Here is a 22,946-nt window from a genome sequence, read left to right as displayed (position 1 = left end):
TACAGAGGGAGGGAGGGAGAAAGAGAGGGAGGGATGGGGAGGAAGCAAAATATTCAACAAAGATCTGTTGGACTATTCAATATTTCTATAGACCTGAAATTTTTCAAAGTAAAAAGTTGGGCGAAAAAAAATTGGTATCCCTTCATAACCGAAAATAAAATTATAATGAACTGTTATATGTTCCCCAAACACATTCATTGCCCATTCAGTCTTTTCAACATCCTTGTGAGTATGGGGCTAGCATTCCTATTTTGCAAATGAGAAAAGTGGGATGGTGGGGGGCCAAGTGATTCTTCAAGTTTTAAGAGCTGATCAGTAGAAGTCAGCATCTACAAAAATATATTTGAATTCTAAGGCCAGAGTTCTTTTCACTACACTAATTTGCCTCCACACTAGATAAGCTTTAAATAAATATTTTGTGTTTCCCCCCAAAAAGACACATTCAAGTCCTAACCCCCAGTGCCTGTGTACGTAACTTTACTTAGAAATAAGGTCTTCACAGATGTAATCAAGTAAAGAAGATGTCATACTGAAGGGTGGACCCTAAATCCAGTGACTGGGGACTTCGTGAGAGAAACGAGAGGGAGATTTGGATACAGGGACACAGGAGAGACACCCAGGGAAATAGGCAGGTCTGCAGGAGCGATGCAGCTACAAGCCAAGGAGCACTGAGGATTGCTGGCAACCACCAGCAGGCTAGGAGAGAGAAGCCGGGAACAGAGAGTCTCCTTCAGAACTTCCAGAAGTCACCAACCCTGTCATCATCTTGATTCTGGATTTTGATATTTCTAGCCTCCAGAACTGTGAGAGAATATATTTCTGTTTTCATGTTTTGTTTTGTTTTGTTTTTAGAGAGGGAGAGGGGGAGGGTACAGTGGGAGAGGGAGAGAGAATCCCAATAGGCTCCACACCCAGCACAGAGCCTGATGCGGTCTTGATCCTACAACCCCGAGATCATGACCCGAGCCAAAACCAAGAGTTGGACGCTTAACTGACTAAGCCACCCAGGCACCCCATATATTTCTGTGTTTTTGTTTTTTTTTTTAAGCCACCTGGTTTGTGATCATTTGTTAAAGTAGCCCTGGGAAACTAATATGGTAGTTATCATTTGACCCGTAGCATATATAATTTTTATGCAATAGTACGTGTGCTAGGAGGGTTTAAGTTACTCATTTTATATGACACGTCCTCTCTGACCTCACATGGAGGGACAGGGAAACTGCAAAAACAATTTAAAATAAATTTCTACCAATTTTAGAGTTTTCCTGATAACTACTACTGCTGCCTCTGTATATTTAAAAATATGAATACATTTACAAAAAAATTATCAGTGAGATTATAATACTTACTTGTTCATGCCCTCCCAAATATGTATCGTCTTCTGCCATTCTGGAGCTGTGTATCAAAACAAAACAAAATCAGACTATAAGAATGTAATGACACTTAAGAATTCCATCATGCAGGAGTAAACTATATTATTCCAGTAAGACCAAACATAATCCTTTTTAAAAGTCTTAGGAGGGGGGACATCAACCTTAGAAGAGAAGTTCCTTTTTGAAATTGAAATCTACCAGCAGGAAAATTGCACAATCAAAGAATTACCACGTATGTACAATCCAAAACCATGGCAAGCTCACAACAGTGTCCTGGAGTTTGGTGCAACCAATCTTCATCCTCTGTATAAAAATCATACATACTGAAATTCTTAGAGGTCATTTCTATTTGTCACCATCTAGACTTCAAGGATTTAGTCTTAGCTCTGTGTGTAGATTACTTTCCAACCTTTCATGAATTCTGCGATGGTACTAGAACTGTATCCAAGCTTTCTACCCACTTCTAGAGTTGAAAAGCTCAGAGAAGGTCCTCCTGCTGTCAGAGGGGCCTGGTCAGTGATTTGTGCAGCACTAGGAGGGGACAACTACGGTGTGCCATGCTCTGCCCTCCAGTGCGTTCCACTGCAGTAAGTCATTTCCTACCGTTGTCCAAGTGGTATAGAAAGGCGCCTGGGTGGCTCAGTCGGTTAAGTGTTGGACTCCTGATTTCGGCTCAGGTCATGGTCTGGGGGTCCTGAGATCAAGCCCTGTGTTAGGCTCCACGCTCACAGCGGAATCTGCTTAAGATTCTCTCTCTCCCTCTGCCTCTGCCCCTCCCCTCATTCGCATGCACGCTCACGTGCTCTCTCTCTAAATAAGTAAATCTTAAAAAAAAAAAAAACAAAGTGGTAGAGAGAGATTGTAAGAGTCCTTATTATCAAGGCTACAGTCTCAGATTTAATCAACCCCAGCCAGATATTAATGTACTGCAGGCCCTAGCAGTCTTCTATTACCCAGAGGCCCTGAAAAAAGTGAGAAACCACATGGCCAGATAAAAACAGTATCTAAAAATCACATATCATTTTGGATTTACTTACTTAAGAAATATCCTTCTCATTACTTTAAATACAGGCTGATTTTATTTAAATTTACCTAGATCAAATTTTAGATCTATTTACGTGAAAGATTAAAGGACAAAAAAGGCTGAAAGCAAATATTAACTCCTGAAATAAATTTTTCTTTCATTTTTTACTGAAATATAGTTGACACATTACATTAATTTCAGGTATACAACATTCCTGAGACAAGCTTTTTGTTTGTTTGTTTTTTTTCCCATGAAGTCTATAAAGCACTTGGGATTCGGGCTGAGAATGTTAACTGTATGCCAAAATCTGTACTCTCCTTTTGCACGGTAATAGTTGTAGCTGGAAATGTAACTGCTCAGCTAGACTATACCCCACACTTCCTTAGAATGAGGGATGGCCACTTGATGAAATGCTCACCAGTGGAATGTCAAACTATCTCTGTGCCACTTCTAGGTCGGGGCTTAAGGCCCTTGACATGTGTCCTCCATGTTTTTGTTTTGTGTTTTCTCTTTCCTTCTGGATAAAACCTAGACATGAAGAAGACCCAGCTTCTACCAGAGATGATGATGAGTGGCAGCTAATACTGGTAGTGATGTGAGAGAGAAAGAAATCTCTTTGGTCTTTGACGTAGGGCATTGCTGGGTCTCTCTATTAATACAGTCTAATGACTACGTCTCCAGTAAAGGACAAGATCCTTCAAAGAGGACCCTGGTTTTCAATGACATCCTCTCCTGCCAGAGGCCTCTGTGCCTGACAAGGAGTGAGCAAGCCTCCTGAGAACTGCTAGTGGGATACAGAGCAGTGTCCAACTTCAGCAGAAGGGAGAAAGGTGTGTCCTATAAATATAACTCCATGAGGATTTGAAAGAAATATTTGTCTAAAACATAAAACTGCTGAAGATTGACAAATGACTGTAATCAATTAAGATAAGTAGCTTAAAAAACGGGGGGGGGGGGGGGGATTGCCCTGATACAGTAAAAAGGAATTAAGTCATTCAAAATTCCAGAGTTCTTCCACTACTTGGGTGTGTGACTCTGGATATACAACGAAACTCACTATGGCCTTGTTTCTTCATCTGTAAAATGAGGGGTTTTGATGGGATCGACCTCTGACAACAGTAGAACTTTGCTGAGCTTGCAGTAGGTTAGTTGACTAATAAATGCTTACTCAAAGAACAAATCACAGCTCTTTTTGTAAACTTGGATTTTTACATGTACTTAGGTATATATCTATATTAAAGAGTCATTATCATAATTTTCAGTTATTTGAAGAATACTAGTAAAATAATAAGTGTTATACTGAAATGCAGTGCTAATGCCAGCTGCAATATTCCATGTGGAAAATCCTTATTCTTAGAACACCCAGGAGTCCAAACTTCCAAGAAAGATATTAAGACAATTTTTTTTCTTTTTTGCCTTTAGGCTTTCCATTAATGTGGGCTGACCACCTGAATCCTCTCAAACAATCTTAGCCTATGGTCTTCAAAAGCAGAGGCGAGACTGTTGACTTATTAAATAGACAGAATCCATTGAGTACCTGTTACTTTGAATATATATGTGTACCTGTACATGCGGCTGTGGATGGCTTCCTGACCTTTGAATATAAAGTGGCCCTCACCTTGATTTTAAAAACTCAACTAAAATTACTCTATTAGAACTGCCACAGGGTTCTTATCATGATCTTTACTGTAGTTAAAACTTTAATGAAGATCTCCAAACTGTAGGCACTGAACAAAATACCCAATTAAACACAGTCCTCCTGCCAACATCCTCTCCATGCTTTTTGCCCAAAAGTGTGCCAAAATATCACTGTTTTAAAAGCCCAACAGCAGCCCAAGAGATACCAGGATGGTGATTAAAATCTGAACTTTTACAGGCTTTGTAAGGCAGTTAAATTCACCGTAAAGAGCTGAGGTAACAGGAACCCTCGGAGTGATGTCAATGTTAATTCATAATTTAAAAATAAAATGTCAAAAGAAACCAAGAATTCTTTGGAAAGGATGAATCACTGAGTAATATTTGCATCAATTGTAAAAGCAAGTTTTATTTCAAAATTCTGAAATACCAGCTAAGCTTTTGGAACTGAAGGATTAGGAAAGACCAGGGAAAGCCCCTCCTGCCCCCCTGCTCCCTGAGCCCTTCCTCTCACTTTCCCTTCGCACAGTTCTGTGCTTTTGAGGAAGGACCTTGAAACAGAAAGGAAGATACTGGGTTGACTAGTGAGAAGATGGGCCTAAGCTCTGCATCTCTCTCCTCCAATGGTGAGGTTTTCAGGAAAATGTTCACCCGTGGAAAGAGAAATAGAAAATGTAGCTAGCTAGCAATAAAAATAGCTTCTCCAGAGAATTGTTTGTGTTTCTCACATGAGAGGCACAATGTTATAACTGGCTAAGTTCTAAACACGCGACTAGTTCTATATGAAATGCCTAATGGATTATTTTCTGCACATCTGTGACAATCGCACCACTGACCTCAAAGGCCAGCACAAAGAGTTCTTAGTGAAGGCAGCAAGACCAAGCCCACTTCCCTCCTTATAAGTGGAGGAATTTTCTAGGATCAGATATATTCACATTCTTTGGGCAGGGCCCACTGTAAGGAAACATACTCTTTTTGTTCTATTAGATTTCACTAAAAAGAAAAACAACAAACTTTTCAAACCCCCTAATGGGTGACAATCTGCAGTTTGAAAAACAGAATTTTAGGTGCCATTCAGAGGACACAGCTGGGAATCAGAGAGATAAAGTGTCTCTATTTTCAAGATTATAATCAGCTATAACAGAAACCACTTAGGTGTAATTTTAATACCTCATCCTGGAGAGCAGTGAGGATGAAATTATAGGAAAGACAGTGACTTTTCACCATTTCTCTGTTGAATAATAAATTGATATAGATAAAGGCTATTTATCTAGACAGAGGAATTTTTTTTTAAGATTTTATTTATTCATTTGAGACACAGAGATACAGAGAGAGAGAGAGAGAGAGCATGAGCAGGGAGAGAGGCAGAGGGAGAAGAAGCAGGCTCCCCGCTGAGCCAGGAGCCCGACGTGGGGCTCGATCCCAGGACCCTGGGATCATGACCTGAGGCGAAGGCAGATGCTTAACCACCTGAGCCACCCAGGTGCCCCTAGACAGAGGAATTTTTTGGAAGTGTACTGTAAGGTATACACACATGTGTACTACACGTAACGGGAAACATTCAACTGAGATTATCTTTTGACTCTGCAATTCCACTTCCAGAAATTTGTACTAAAGAATTATATGAGCATATGTGCAAAGAAATTAGTACGAGGATATGCACTGCCGCAAAAAACTGGAAACAATCTAAATGTCCTCTGATAGCAGATTGCTTAATTATAATTAGGCTACACTCATAGCTTATATGTTACGTAGCTGTTAAAAATAATAATTTGGATCCATATATAGTGACATGGAGATTATTACTCCTTAAGTTATACATTCCTATGTCTTAATTTTCTAACTCATCTATGTAATTAGAAATATATGTTAAGAAAAAAGAGAAAAACACTGCTGAACTTAAAGTTGAAGCTTAAAGTTTAACTCTGACATCTTTAACAATTAATGACATAGTGAATCACACATGAAGTATGAATGAGTGAACAATTTCTAAGCACTACTGGCATCCTCTTCAAATAAATATAATAGAAAAAATTTAACTTTAAAGGGGCTACTTTTTTACATCTTTCTTCTGATATATCGGTTTAGTGATGATGAAAAAAATGTTAATGGTGGGTTTACTTTTCTCAAAATAGCTCTATTAAAACTTTTTGAAAAAAAATCAGTATTTGTAATCTACCACATTTTAGATTTGTATACTCACTTTCCATGTTTTCCACACCTCCAACCATTTTCAGTTCCTTAATGTTTTATTTGGGTGCAATGCTACCAATGTGACCAACATAGAAAATAGCTCCCTCAGAAGTACAAATACATCACAGTTGGGGCTGGTACAAGGTCCCTGTTCACAGTGGAATGCCAATCTAGTCGAGATGGCAGATACATATACAACCTTCAATCGTTAACTCATGCAAAGCTTATTAGCATAGTCAGTGGCACATAGTAAATGTTAAGCATCTTCTTAGAGCGTAACAAATTTGTTTATGTTAGATTATGGGAAAAGTAATAGAGACAGTAAGGGTTTTAGGCATTCTGAGAACAATCAAGTACTTTTCTTTCCTATTCTACATGTATGGATACACTGCCACATTCCCTCTTTCTCTCTATCCTTATTACTCTTGAATAAAATGTCTGCATATTTTGCCACTAGGGACATGTGGCAATGTCTGGAGACATTTTTAGCTGTCATGCTGGTGGATAGTCCTCCTGGAATCTAGTGTGTAGAGGTTAGAGATGCTGCTAAACATCCTATAATGCACAGGACAACTCTTTACAATGAAGAAATATCTGACCCTAAGTGGCATTATTGACAAAGAGAAACCCTGATGAATGCCATCAAATGACAGTACTTTGGTTCACATGTATAAAGAACTAAACTTATTGATTACTTCTCATGAATCAGGAATTATAGCTAGTGCTTCATGTATTTCACTTATTTTTTCACCATATTCCTGAGAAATATGGTCTTGGAGGAGAAAACTGAGGTTTACAGAGAGTAAGTCCTTTGCTGAGGTTGACAGAGTAATGCGAGCTAATCTTACTTCACAGACTATGGTTCGTTCATTTACCTAAGTGGCAGATATGATTTTTTTCCTTGACTTACAATTTTATTCATTTTCATCCAGCATCTTTGCTTCTGGTCTTCTGCATGTTCAGTTGGAGCTAGTCTACCCATAGCATAGCCTGAAAAGCCGAATAGGACTGTGACAATGCACTCAAGTCAGTTCTTCCTGAGACAGTCAAATGTGGTGAAAATACAAAACAACAATAACTCCAGCAATAGCTTTGAATATCTCCTTTGTTCAATTACAAAGGATAGAAGGAGAATCAAGAGACTCTCTAAAATACGTCCATAGAAAACACCATACTCACTAATGGTATAATAAAAGTATGTATATCTTTAAAACTAAGGTACATTGAAATATTCCTTGAATGCATTCCTCCCTCCATTAATTTAGTCATTCATTAAAAAAAATATTTAGCCTTCCTATGTGTCAGTTACCAAAGACAGCAAAGTATACAAGAGTGTATTCCCAGGGCCCACAGCTGTGGTCGACTGAAAGCAATGACCAAATGTTCTTTGCAACCCCACCCAACAAAAGATAAAATCTCTTTCTCCTCCATCCCTTGAATCTTGGCAGGCCTGTAACTGCTCTGACCAACAGAATGAGACAGAAGTGTGAGTTTAAAACACCAGTTTCAAGAGGCCTTGCAACAGCCATTCTTGCTCTCTTGGAACACTGCTGCCATGTGAACAAGCCTGAGCTAGCTCACTGGAGAATGAGAGATGGTGTGGAGCAGAGAGGTCCTACTGGACGCCCCCCTAAACCAGACAGCATCAGATGAGCAACCACAAGACTTCAGAAATCAGCAGAGCCAGCCCGGACCAGATGACCTACTAGAGAGATCACCAAATTGAGGGCAATAACAAATGTTTGTGTTTTAATAAGCTTTGTGGTACTTTTTTACACAGTGAAAGCTAACTAATGCAATAGTTAGGAAGACAGAGAGGCAAAAGCAACGCAACATGGTAAGGGTCACGGGAAGTGGAGGGTGTGTAGGGCATGGGTTATTTATCTTGGTAATTTAGTAGTTACATTTTCTTTGTTAGGGTCCTATTCAGAACCCACTCCCCAGCCCCCACCCTTTGTACTCATTTTTACTGTATTTGCTTATTCAGTTCCTAATAAAACAAATGAAACAAGTACATTAGTCAAAAATAATGTAATGTAAACAGAAATAAAATTATTACTGAAAAGCCTTCAAAATGTAAGTATTAATACAGTGTTATTAGCTTTAAGCACTGATACCATTAAAAACAATTTATAAAGCTTTTAAATACTTTCAACTCTCTAATATCTAAAATCAAATTAATCATTCCTGCTGCAATGGCTCTGTTCTTGACTTCCCAATTTCTGCCAATATATCATTGTCTCAGGTACTCAGGGTCAAAAATTCAGTCACCTTTTTCTCCTTTCCCTCTCCTTATTTCACACATATTCAGTCAATAACCAATTTCTGCTGATTTCTTCCTTATATTATTTCTTGTATCTTCCCCCCCCAACTTTCCATTCCCACTGTTGTACCCTAGTTGAACTCTCACTGCCTCACTGCTGAATGACAGTAGTAGCCTCCCTACTGTTCTCCCTTATAAGGTCAAAAGCCCTCAACCACTCAGATTATATTATTACATTAAATCATATTATAAACATCATCTATTACTATGTCCTAACCAAAACCCTTTATTACAGACAGACTGATCATGTAAAAATGCCTTGCTCATTTCCATCTTGTGTTTTGTTCATGGTAGCCTTGCATCCTGAAATGCCATCTTTCTTACTTACATATTACCTACTCCTCAAGCCTCTACTCAAATCTGACCTCTGCCCAGAAACCCTGTACTTCCTCTAAAACCTACAGCTATGCAGTCCACACAAAGGCTATAACCCTTAGGTGTACTGGTGATTTTACACTTGACAACATACTGGTCTACTACAATTTAACTTTATATATTTACCATCTTCTTAAGTGGATAAAATGCCTAAAAAGTAGATATAAGAGCTTCGCTTCTTTGTATCACCAAATTAGTAAATACTAAGGACTTTTAAAAATTGTTATTATATTAATAGTAGGAAGCACTGCAATTTCAGATTTGTCAAAATGTGGACTCCTGGTTTCAGTCATGACAGGGTAATGATTATTGAACTTGCCCGACTCAACTGTAAAACTATACCAATAACTGAAACAATAATGGAAGTCACTGGACATGGAAACACTTGAGGTGAGCTCTAAATTCACTTTTTGACTGAGAGTATGTTCCAAACCATGACACAAGGAAGTAAGAGTCCAAACAGAGAACAGCAATCTCACTGGGCAGGGTATGAGAAGTGAGGAATTTACACAGACAAAAAGGCTCAGAAATCTATATAGGGGTCACTTCTGGTTAATGAATACATACTAAGCTGTACTAGTGCAGGACAAGTCTACTAGAAAAACGGCTGCTGGAAATCTAAGAGCTGAATGGAGATTCCAGAAGTTTTGGGAACCTATGAGAAACACTGAAATTCCAATCATCCAGGGTAGAGACATCACTCAACGATCTAAGCATTCAGCTATGACCCCAGAAAGACCACGCTATTGGAATAAGGGACATACCCTAGAATAAAGACTACTCTAAGCCCAACTTTATAAAACCAGGTGATTCACCAGTAAATTTATCGCGTATTACAACAAAACTCAACACTTTTTAAAGGAAGACAAAAATACATACTCTCTACAATGTAGTACTCACAATGTACAACAAAAAGGACAAAACATGCAAAGAAGTAGGAAAACATGACTCAAAAGAAAATAATGACACAGATTATGGAATTGGCAACCAATGACTTTAAAACTGTTAATAGCAATATGTCCAGGGGCGCCTGGGTGGCTCAGTCGTTAAGCGTCTGCCTTCGGCTCAGATCATGATCCCAGGGTCCTGGGATCAAGCCCTGCATCGGGCTCCCTGCTCAGAGGGAAGCCTGCTTCTCCCTCTCCCTCTCCCCCTGCTTTTGTTCCCTCTCTCGCTGTGTCTCTCTGTGTCAAATAAATAAATAAAATCTTTAAAAAAAATAGCAATATGTCCAAGAATATAAAGGAAAAGATGAACATAATAAGTGGATAGGGAATCTTGGAAGAGAAATAGAAATAAAAAAGAAAAAGAACCAATGGAAAATTCTAAATCAAAATGGGATTTTATTAGGTGACCTGATCAGCATATTGAACACTAGAAGGAAGAATCAATAAACTTGAATATTAGTCAATAAAATCTATCTAAACTGAAGCACAGAGAAAAAAGGCAGGAAGAAATTAAGACACCTTTAATGACCTATGAGATGATAATCAGGTGGTCTTAAACATATGTGTCATTTAGAGCCCTAGAAAGAGAGAGAAGAAAAAATATTTGAAGAAATAATGGCCAAGAATTTTCCAAATTTGGTTTAAAAAAAAAATCAACCCATAGATCCAAGAATCTCAAAGATCCCCATGTTGGATAAAGACAAAACCATGCATAGTCACATCACAACCAAATTGATAAAAACTAATGCTAAAGAAAACAATCTTAAAAACATCCAAGGACAAGGGGTGATAATGGTAAGTATGATGGCTGACTTATCAGAAACAATGATGAAAATTGTGAAAGAAAAAAAGATTAGCGTACAGTTCTCTACTCAGCAAAAATAACCTTTAAAAATTAAGGTGAAACTGACATTTTTCAAATAAACAAGAGCTGGGAGAATTCATCCGCAGCCTGTTAAAGAAAGTTCTTCATGCTGAAGGGAAATGATACTGGATAGAAATTTGGATCTACATGAAAGAATGAAAAATGCCAAAGATGATGAAAATGTGGGTAAATATAAGACTTTTCTCTCATGTGCAATTAAAAAAATATGATATACTTTGGGGTTTATAACATATGCAGAAGTAAAATGTGTAACAAAAATAGCACAGAGGAAGGTTAAAGGACAAGTAGAAGTATACCACTGTCAAGTTCTTATATATGAAATGTTACAGATTAACCTGTGGTAGACTCAAGGATGCATATTGTAATCCCTAAAGTAAACAGTTTAAAATACAGGCAATGAAGAAGATGAAATGGAATTTAAAAAATAAACTTATTCAAAAGATGGCAGGAAGGGAGGGAAACAATAAACAAAGAACAGATGGCACAAGTAGATAATAATTACCAAGACGGTACCTTAAGCCCAACCATATCAATAATTATATTCAATGGCAATAGACTAAACAGACCAAAAGAAGGTAGAGATGGTCAACGTGGACAAAAAAAGCAAGACCCAAATATATGCTTTTCATAGAAATTGTTAAAAATTAAATATTAAAGACTCAAGTAGTTTAAAAGTATCAGGATAGAAAGTTATGACAGATATACCATGGAAATACTAACTACACAAAAGCATGTTATACTAAAGTATCAGATACAGTAGACTTCAAGAGAAGAAATATTACCAGGGGCAAAGAGAAATATTTCTTAAGAATAAAAGGGTCAATTCATCACAGAGAAATAATGATCTTAACGTGTATGCACATATTAACAGAGCTTCAAAATACAAGAAGCAAAAGTGGCAGAACTAAAGGAAGAAATGGAAATATCTACAATTATAGTTAACATTTTTAACACTCTTCTCTCAGTAATTGATGAAAGCAAATCAACAGAACATCAGTAAAGATATAGAAAATGTAGGAACAACATCATTAATAAAACTAAGTGCATGTATAGAACACTCCAATAACTGTGGAAGACACAAGTGCATGTGGAACATTCACCAAGACAGACTGTAGGCTGGACCATAAAACAAGTCTCAATAAATCTCAAAGAAGTGAAAGCATACAGATATGTTATCTAAACACAGTAAAATTAAATTCAAAACCAGTAACAGAAAGATACCTAGAAAATCCTCAAATACATTTTGATCAAGATGTTAAACTGGGCGGGGAGAGAAGTACCTCTTAGAATCAATAAAACATAGTAAATATAACTTCTTTTCCCTGTGTGAGAGAAGCATATAAATTCTTACTGTATCATGTCCACTGTACCCATGGAGGACAGAGATTTTCTGAGAAAGATCAGAATGCATTCTAATATGTTCCGTAAGTATCAATCTTTGCCTATGCTTGTTTTCTTAATCATAAATGACTGAAATTTATAGGGTCAAAAAGATGTTCTGGACATTTTCTAATCATATTATAATTAAGGGTGATATATATTAAATGGCAGATTCCATTCTAAGTAAAATTTATTTTTGTTTATAGTAGGATGAAAATGATGAATCTAAATTTGTATCGCTAGAGAAGTTCTCTAAAGATTACAGTAAATTAGATAAAACCTTACATGTTATAACTGAATTCACTCATGAGATATTGTTGTCTTCCATTTCCACATAAAAACCAATTCAATACATTTACTCAAAGTTTGAGGTCTTTCATTCAGGTGGCATAAGAAAGGGATTTGATTTACTACAGGTTTCTTCTCTAAAAATAAGAGTATGATGGTGGGGGTAGCGGGTGAAGGATGAATAGGTGGAACACAGAGGACTTTTAGGGCAGTGAAAATACTCTTGTATGATATCATAATGATGGATACATATCCTTGTATATTTGTCCAAACCCAAAGAATGCACAACACCAAGAAGGAACCATACACAAAACTATGGGCTTTGGGTGCTTACAATGTGTCAATGTAGGTTCATCAACTGTAATGAATGTACCACTCTGATGAAAGATGCTGATAATGGGGAGACTATGCATATACAGGGGCAGGGGTGTATGGGAAATCGCTGTACCTTATCCTCAATTTTGTTGTGAACCTTAAACTGCTGTAAAAAAAATTAAGACTTAATTAAAAAAATGTAGTACAACCAACTTTTAATTTCATGTCTGGCCTTTGTCTTGAGCACCATTTTGGAGTATTTGTATTGTCAGACTGAAGAGGAAGTAGACCTCACGAATTATGAATTAGAGATTAATATTATTTTGATCAGATATAGAGAAAACAATCAAGTTCTCTTAAATTTGAGTGTGACTTCAGTTGGATTTTCATTTTTATTTATCCTCACATATCTATAATAAAGTATATCCTTTAAGTTTTAAATGAAAAGAATTAATCATGTGAACCAGCAATACTTGCTTGGTTCCATGGATATGGTGACAATCGCTCTGGAGGGAGAAAAGGTTTCCTTGAAGAAATAAGAACAACAGTGACCTTCCAATTACACAAACACACAAATGATGATTTGCAAGCATCAAAACCAGGCCTTATACAGGGAACTTTCAGTCCTTAAATCTAGTTATGAAGCCATTTCCACATTGACCACTCACATAAATCCTTTAATTTATGCAAATGTCAGTCTATAAAGGAGGAAAAAACTACATTCTCTTCGGGTCTGATAAGGTCTGATTTGAGTACTTCTTTCTCCCATATCTCTTTGTCAGTGACCTTGACTGCTGGGCAATAAACAAAATATTTACTCAAACTCGTAAATGACAAATTAATATGAAAATGTGATTTGTTTTTTATTTTTACAAATTATATTTTGTTTAGTGATTAAAGTCTCAAATGAACTCATCTTAGGGCTTTTAATCATAGCACAGTTCTTACTTGTGTGAAGCTCATTTTTAGCACCTTGGAGTAATGAATTCATTCAGTCAATTCTCAATTGTATGTGGATGAATTTATATGTGGACTCATGGAATCAACACGCATATAATCCAAAAGTCATTAGTGAAAACTTTTATTTTTTTTTTAAGATTTTATTTATTTATTTGACAGAGAAAGAGAGAAAGCGTGAGCACAAGCAGGGGGAGCACGACAGGGAGAAGCAGGCTTCTCACGCAGGGCTCAATCCCAGGACCCTGAGATCATGACCTGAGCCTGAGGCAGATGCCCAACCGACTGAGCCACCCAGGTGCTCCATTAGTGAAACTTTTTAAATGAGAGTGAAGGGTAGGTGTCCTGACTATGAAGGGGCAGAAATAGGGCTTTTGGGGTGCTGGTGATGTTCTTTCTAGAGCACCACCTAAGTTAAGTGTATTCACTTTGAGGTAAATCATTAAAGCTGTACTCTTATGATTAATGCAATCTTTTAGTTATGTGATTCTTCAATTTTTAAAAGGCTAATGTAAAGAGAAAATTTTTAAAAACTGAAAACATTACATGATCTAATAAGCTCCATGAAATCATGGATTTCTCTCTTGTTCAGTATTTTCCCAGTTCCTAGAACCTGGCACATGGAAAGGACCCAATGTATATTCAAATGAATTAATGGTTAAAAAAGATATCTTACTATGCAAAGGTAGAAGAGCTTCTACAAAAAAGCAAAGATTCCTCTACCCCACCTCTCCTCATCTCCAATCCTGCTTTTCAGAGTGACTGACTTTTTAACACTCTTAACTTTCTCTTTTTGGTTTTCCTGGGGGTTCTTTTCATATCTACAAATACTATGTTTATATCTTTTTTCTTAATTTGTCGATTTTAGACATTATGTTCTTGTTCTGACACATGAGGATTGAGCTTACATTACTACCACTTCCCTTTTTTCCTCCTCCAACTGTAATTATAATTAAGGAGAACCTGAACCCAGTTAGAGTTAAAATATTGTATTTTATATTCAATTTCTGTATCAAGTGTGTCTTCAATTTCTTTGGAGAAATATGAATGTAAATATATAGTAGAGATTAATAACAAAAAGATGCAACCCCAGAAACACCTGATGTCAGAAAGAAACTAGACTAAGACCATAAATGATAACTCACAATCCAAAAATGAACAGTTCCTCATATTATCAAAATGACAGTCAAGAATTGTCTTTGTACCTTCTCACACGCATTTTCCTTAAGGTGACCTTGCTCAATAGAGCAAGAAAATCTGAAGTCTTCCAAATAATACTATTATATCAAAGAAACAAAGAATTTTAGAAGTAGATGGTCATTTAGTCTAACCCTCTCATTTTTATACACAGAGAAAATGAAACCCAGAGAAGTTAATTTGCCCAGAGCCACACAGTTTAATCAATAGCTACCTCATCAATACCTGCTGACATTCTGTCTAGTTATTTACTTACTCATTTAGCAAACCTACCAGGTGCTACGCAAAGAAAAAGTCAAGATAAAATCCTCACCCTCAACATATTTTCTGTCTAGAAAACCTAAGAAGTCAAGAGAACATGGATTGCAGGCACCTAACTTCATGGAGAGGTCAGGGAGAATGGATAGAGGAGAGCAAGAGAGAAATGACGCCGGACCATCCCTGAAGGTTGAGTAGTTGGCGAGGAAGGGAAGGACACTCCTCACACAGGGAGTGAGTATACAGAGGCATTCAAAGGGAGAACACACAGAAGGTAAAGAACTGAAAACTGATGTGGATGATTTGAGAAATAGGGGTGGGGGAGGAGCAAGGGTGGGAGGTGAGCTGTGCAGGAATGAGCCTGTGAAGACAACAGAGATTCATTTCAGAAATATAAAGTTTGTGACATGATCAGACTTGCGCTTTGGAAAGCTGACCTTTATGTTGGAATGAATGACAGAACTGAAGGAGATAATGAATCAGGAGACTGCAAAAATGAAAGCTAGAAGTTCAAGGAGGAAGGGATGTTCTGGAGGCGAGGAGGAGGCTGAATTAATAGAACCTGGGGACTGGAGGAGATAAATGAGAATGCATGAAGAATGGGATCCTAAATTTCTGGCACGGGGAACCTACCAAATGGATCACAGTGGGCTGACACCTGCATGCCTTAATGTGCGTGGGGGGTGGGGGAGGGACTGCAATGTGGTGAATGAGGATGACCATAAATTTGGTACCGGCATACTGATGGGGATATCTATGTGAAGATACTTAAGTGGCTCCACAATAAAATTACTGTTTTTTTGTGGCTTGCCTTGAATGACTGGATTCTTCCAGTTTAACAAATCCTTAGTAAATATAGCACAACTGCCCCCCCCCCCCCCCCCGCCAATCATCCATTTATTTCAGATACAGGATTGAACTACCTTTGTAAACAACTTGGACTGATTCTTATTTGGCTATTACAGTACACTTTCTAAGAGAAATGGGATACTTTCTCTGACCATCATAAAAAAGAACTTGAGGGTAACTGACTGCTAAGGCAATGTTTTAAAAAAGTCAGGGGAACCTGGGTGTTCAGTCGGTTAAGTGTCTGCCTTCGGCTCAGGTCATGATCCCAGGACCCTGGGATCCAGCCCCGCCTTGGGCTCCCTGCTCAGTCTGCTTCTCCTTCTCCCTCTCCCCCTGCTTGTGTTCTCTCCCTCTCAAAGAAATAAAATCTTAAAATAAAATAAAATAGTCAGGAAATATTAAAATGTTCTAAGGTGTACTTGTTAAATTTAGTTAAATGCCTAAAATGGGAAATTAGGTAATGATATGGAGAGAAACCATCAAGATATTTTATCAAATGAATGCTATGTTATGGCATGAGAGCAAGGAAATACATTTAATTGTCAAATACCATGCTTTTGATTTTAATTTCCCAGGTGTACTGAGGTTTGCTTAATCACAAGTGACTTCTAAAATGTTTTCAGAATGAGGAGGCAATAGCCATTGTTTGCAATTAATCAAAAATAGGATAATCCACAGTGAAATGCCTATAAAAAAAGTTCTTTTCAATCTCTCTCTTTTCATCATGACTCTCCCCTTCTCATCCATGATACACAGGACTTATCCTTTTCTCTGGAATTCTGATTCACTTTCTAGATTATTTTTCTTGTTCATATTCAAGTCAGTAAGAAAGTTCAAGATCTAATTTTATAGAACCCTCAAAATATAGTCATTCTCTCCATTCCTAAAATTCTTGCCTCGGAAGGCCTATTTTCTAAGACAATCAAGTAATTTATTCTCACTATTTGAATGAATTGCAGGCGTGGGCACAGAACCAATAAACAGGTAGACTGATTAGGGAGTCTGTCATCACTTTTAATTATTATTCTTTCATGCTTGATATATGTTAGAATTGATTTCTGGAGATAAAAACTGACTTCTGGAGGGAGCGGTATGTCCTGACATTGAAATAGAGCATAATATGTTCAGTCTGAATCACATGATAAACAATAACAACAAACAATTTTTTTTAAATGACTGCTATTTTGACCAAATTCATTCTAGCAATCAGATTTTTTTAATATTAAATGCTTTCTATAGAGGTATGCTTAACTTTATGCAGGCTTTGTATTTTTTTAGTTCAAGTTAAAGAAAAAAATCTCACCAACAAATACTCATGTATCAAAAGCCTTAAAACTAAGAAAAATCCATAGCTTTATTTTCCACTATTAAATGTATGAGCTGGCCATAGATTTTTGACAAATACAGTAAAAAAAAAAAAGGCCAACATTATAGTTTTGTGTTTTTGTTTATGTTTATGTTTTTGTTATGTTTCTCTTTATCAGCTGTAGACTGAGCTGATTATGTAACGGAACACAGCGGAATTTATCCTTCTCTGAAACTTCTCGCAGGGAAGCTACCAAAGTACTTGGATTATATTTTATTATTTTAACTAGCAAACACTGCTGTGAGTACTTTTCAACAATGACAGCTTTATAGTGTACTTGTTATATAAGTACACAGGTAGTTTCTTCCACAGTTTATTGGCAACCATAAAAATGATTACACATAGAAATCTTTGTAAACAATTCTTTAAATTTCATTTTTAAAACCTGAATGTATGTAAGTGATTCGAAGAGAGGTCCGTGTCAGCACCAGAATTAAGTGGGCAGCAGAGCAGGGGGGACAGAAATCAGCAATTTCCAATAACATGGTTCTGACTCTCCCTGGGGTCAGGACACCAGGCCTGGACTGCTGGCATTGTGCTCTTTTCTAGTCTGGATGGCAGACTTCATAAATCGTGTCCACAGAGAACACACGGTTAGCTTTAGCGTTTCAAGGACAGTTTTCCAAAAATGCTACAAGTGAAAAATAATCAACAACACCCCGATGTGAGGAGGTCCTGGGTATTGCAAAATCACTAAAGTGTGAAAGTGGAAAATACAGTATACCTTACTAACTGCCTGCTTGTTCCTGAGGTTTTCCAGCTAATAACTTTTCCCCCTTCGTTTTTTATAGGTTTAGGTAAGTATTTAATTCTGGATGGCTTAACATATTTTGGTTTTACTTTTTAATTGATTAATTTAGATAGGCTTTAACAATCTTTGGATTACAAAGCAGTGTCTGTAGCACTGTTTCCTTTTTTGGAGATACTACTATTGAAATTACAGTTTCAATGGAGCTCAGGGAAATTCTAGAGTAGCCAAAAAGTTACATTTTTTCACTTGCATAAGCACCTATTATCATTTCAATTACTTTATTACCTGGCTTCGTAAGTGCCTCTAAAACTTGGAAACTAAAAGCCTTTTTTATTTCCAGTTCATAAACTCATCTTTCAGAATGAAATGCTTTCCTTTTGAAAGGCATTGGGTACTTTTTAAGAAATTCCTTGTTCTAGTAAACTTTGTGTGCTCTTTAGATAAGAATATAATATCTAGGAAGCAAGAACTAGTTTTTGGTTTCTTTCTTCCCAGAAGGCAAAATAGTGTAATTTTTGTTCCTTGTAGAAAACAGCTGCCCTAATTTTGAACAAACAAAACAAAACTTATGCCATTCCTTCACTCAAAAAATAGTTATTGATGACCTACTAGTACCAACAAGCACAATGCTGAATGTTAGATACGCCTTTGTCAGTATAAATTAGAGATGATCTCTTTTCAGCCAGAACTATAGGATTTTGATTCTTTCAGATAGCTCTTTTCCTCTCCTTTCTATTATTTTTTTTTAAGATTTTATTTATTCATTTGAGACAGAGAGATACAGAGGGAGAGCGAGAGCATGAGCAGGGGAGAGGCAGAGGGCGAGGGAGAAGCAGGCTCCCCGCCAAGCCAGGAGCCAGATGTGGGGCTCGATCCCAGGACCCTGGGATCATGACCTGATGCTCAACCATCTGAGCCACTCAGGCGCCCCTCCTTTCTATTATTTCTTAAAATAATTAGGTTCTTAAAGAATAAGCCATATAGAATCTTTATATTCTTTAAAGCTCCATCAGTCAGAATCTTTTTTTCACATTTAAGGAAATTGAGTCTATAGTTTAAATTTATTAATATCTATTGAAAGTATGGGTCAGAATAAAAGGTGGTTATAATATTTTGGCCTAATGGTGAAATATAAATAAAAAGTAATAAGCCAATTTGTAATGGGGAATTAAGCCTCCATTTCATTATTCTAATTTCAAAAATAGGCAACAAATCAAAGCAGATGAAACTTGTACTACTGATAATTAAATCTATTAGTTACTACAGGAAAATAAGGAGAGAATAATAATTAATTGATTTCTTTTTAAAATTTAAAATACAATATTTTTATGATTAATACTCTAAATGTTTTCATTCATAATCTACTCTTGAGGATTCTATGATCTTTAACAAATGACATCTTATACTACTTATATGTAAAACTGTTAGGCTTTAAATTATTTGTAGTGAGGCAATAAAATATTATTTCACAACTTATTTTCTAAACTATTAGTTGATTTTCAAGGGTAGGTCTATCAACCTCACCCAAAATATTAAAAGACAGCACATTAATTTGCACCCAGGAATACCCTCTTTAATACAGCAGAGACCAAAGGTACAAAGCAAGTTTATCATCATGAAAAGAATGCTTTTTTTTTCAATAGTGAGGCACTAGGTACTCATTAATGAAATATTACAAAGATAAGAGTCTTAGTTACGCTACTCTACTACCTTTACCAAATTATGTGGTTTCAAATATTAATCTTCATTGTTAAAAAAAAAAAAAAGTCAAGGAGCCAAACTAACTTGTAGGACTGTGACACAAGTCCAAACACTCCTTCCTAAGGCTGAATGCCTCTAGTTCTTGAAAATCCTCAAGGTCTCCTCAGTGACAGGGTCAACTCATAGGGGTATATATGCTTCTGATGATTTACCTGCTCACCTCTAAGAACATTACAGGGGAGTTCAGGATTTGTGGAAGGTGCAAGAGTGCAAATGAGAATTCCCAGAAAGCAGCACAAATTGCTTCAGTGTGGTTTACTGGTCACCAAGAAGCAGTTGTCAATTAACTCTAATCAGACATAAATGTAGATGTAAGAGTAGAACATTTAAAAGTGTCCTAAGACACTAAAATTCTTTTCTTCCTTCTCTTCCTTCTTCTGTTCTTACAATATGTAACGATCTTGCCACCTTAGATGATTCATACTATAAACAGAAAACCAATAAAACAATCGCCCTGCTAATTTGCATAGCCACTGATTCTTATGCATCCATTCCTGCTAATGTGATTCCTGTTCAATCTGTAGACTGGAGGAGCATAATCTGAGTATTTACTCTATTGGTTAAACTATTCTGCATTTCCAGACACACTTTCTATTGCAGCCATCTCTATGCGCAGAAGAACACATCTTCTAAGAAATTCTGAAGAAGAAAAAGATGATATTTTCACTACTTTATCAAAAATCCACATGGAAACTCACATTTTTTTTACTTATTATTTTAAAATGTCAATACTGTTCTTACTTCTCCCAAGTTCAAACTAATTGAAGATTATGAAGTAACCACTTCCCCCCAGAAGCCAGAACTTTCACCTCTTCTGAACAGGGGAATACCTCTCATAAATTAGGTAAAAAAGAAAAAAAAAAAAGATCTTGCTGATTGAATGATAGTCCAAGATTCCTGCAGCCGCCAGGTCTTTATCTAGCCCTTCTATCTATCACAATGAGCAATCCGGGAAAGTGAAGGTAGTAACTTACTTCAATTATCTGGAAGTCTGAAAGTAGTAGTAAAAACCAGCCTTAAATATTAGTTTCTTAAACTAGCTTCAGTTTGTTCCAAGGAACATGACAAGAGAAATAGGAGGAAAATGATCACTAAATCTAACATTCTAGCTATTTCAGACTAAGCTTTTTACCAAAGGCAACTCAGTCATCACAGATGAACTTAAGAGGTAGAAGTAAGAAGGAAGTGTGAAGATCAAAGTAGTGCTTACAAAGGGGAACAACTATTTTTGTATGTATACTCTAGTATTTACTAACTGGGTTTGAAAAACAGGGTGTTTATTCAGCCCATCTGAATGCCAGCTGCGGAACATAAGATCAAATTGAAATTTGCAAACAAAGATAATAGATTTTCAAGCCCTAACTGCCAAACCCACCAACACCTAATTGGATTATAATATTTCCTTTAAAAAGTCTTTCAAACAGGTTAGAAGTGATTTACTATTCACAGCAAGGAGTATTTCAGTGCCAGCATTAAATCTACACATAATGAGCCTTTCTTTGTGTTCACATTTGTCCAGTAGGCTGTGGCCCAGGAAGACATTTTATCTAAACAAGCTCCAGAGGGCATTGGGGAGTTGCAGGTATATCAATATGGATGAATAATTTCAGGAGATTTCATGTTTCCATTTATGATATATGTTCAACTCCCCTTAGCAACTTAATTACATGATAAACGTAAAATGCTACAGGAAACAAATCTTTATATTTCCTGTCTTCCCAAGCTCATAAGCTCAAAAAATACTTTGCTTTAAATTATGTACATTTCTTTAGTGCACCAAACAGTAAAAGGATTCATCTCTAGAAAGCACAATATTAAAATGAGGAAAAAAACATACTTCAGCTAAGAACTTTATTCTAATTAAGAGTCCATTTTAGTTTTAACAAACACTATGCAATTTAAACTATTCAAGAATATTCTACCGAGATGTTTTGCTAGAAAAATAAGCACTGGACATCTTGATCCCAAGCTTCAGTGTTTACCAAAGATCACCAGTTTACAGAACATTTGTATGCCAGAGTTATTAAATGTTTTAGTAAAACTCTAGTCATGTTCTCAGATTATGGGCTTTATAACAAAATCTTTAAGTTAAATATAGTTATTTAATAAGCTGCAATGCTGAAAAACCCGACTTAACGAAGTCCATGAAAAGGTCTTAAATCTTGATAATCAAGTACTATATCATCAAGTCCCATTTAGGTTTCAGTATAGGCCAATAAATCAGGGCAAACATCTCCACTGTTATCTATTTTTAAAGACCATAAGAAAACTTGTATTTAGGATAGGCTTTGTTTATATCATTATTTTTGTTTTAGAGGTCATGCATGATACACGGTGCTGTTGTCCAAGTGCTTTACATAATCAGTGTCTAAAAAGTGCTCTAAGTAGGTAATTTCTTTTCTCAAATGCCAGGCCCTGTAGGGTTAGTACCAGGCCCTCCTTGATTTTTGAAAACAAAGATACGGATCCTATAGTAGGTGAATACATTACATCCTGGTTGGTCGGTGTGTGTGTGTGTGTGTGTGTGTGTGTGAGAGAGAGAGAGAGAGAGAGAGAGAGAGAGAGAGAGAGAGAGAGAGAAGTGTTCTTTTTGAAGTAGGAGATGAAGGAATGGGAGAGAGTGAGAGAGAAGTGTTCTTTTTGAAGTAGGAGATGAAGGAATGAGGCTGTTCTACTCAATTTGGGGGAGCTGGGGAGGGCTTTCCCAGTCAAGAGGACTGACATACACTTCTGCTTTCATTTCATGGAACGCCCTTAGGTGAAATCTGGTTCAGCACTGCACCAACCACCTTCCCCTCTCCGAAGCTCACCTCAACCCTCAAGCCACCCGCCAGGAGGGGCTGGGGGTGGGGGTGAACATTAAAAAAAAAAAAAAAAGTTTGCGAGAGTTCCCCCCACAGGTCCCGGTTCCCGCCTGGCATTGGGACGCGAGGAGAAAGGACGGCCCGGGCAGCAGCGGCCCTCTGGCCAACAAGCCCCTGCGAAGTCCAGATGTGCCTTTTGCCCCTCTCTCCAAGCCCATGTGCCTCTCAACTACTGTCAATCTGGTCCTCCGTCCGGTCTAGCCC

General features: G+C 37.1%; 1 protein-coding gene across 3 annotated transcripts in view; it reads right to left on the bottom strand.

Moving 5' to 3' along the window:
- The window catches only part of NFKB1 (nuclear factor kappa B subunit 1), a 109,583-nt gene that overhangs the window by 86,391 nt on the left and 246 nt on the right, over positions 1-22,946 (bottom strand). For all 3 annotated transcript variants that reach the window (XM_027597801.2, XM_027597803.2, XM_027597802.2), the window contains exon 2: positions 1,350-1,395. In XM_027597801.2, coding sequence (XP_027453602.1) covers positions 1,350-1,388 — 39 coding nt within the window. In that variant the 5' untranslated portion in view covers positions 1,389-1,395. The remainder of the gene's footprint in view (positions 1-1,349; positions 1,396-22,946) is intronic.

This window comes from Zalophus californianus, chromosome 2 (genome assembly GCF_009762305.2).
Source record: "Zalophus californianus isolate mZalCal1 chromosome 2, mZalCal1.pri.v2, whole genome shotgun sequence".
Lineage (NCBI taxonomy): Eukaryota > Metazoa > Chordata > Mammalia > Carnivora > Otariidae > Zalophus > Zalophus californianus.
This window is presented reverse-complemented; position numbering and strand designations above follow the sequence as displayed.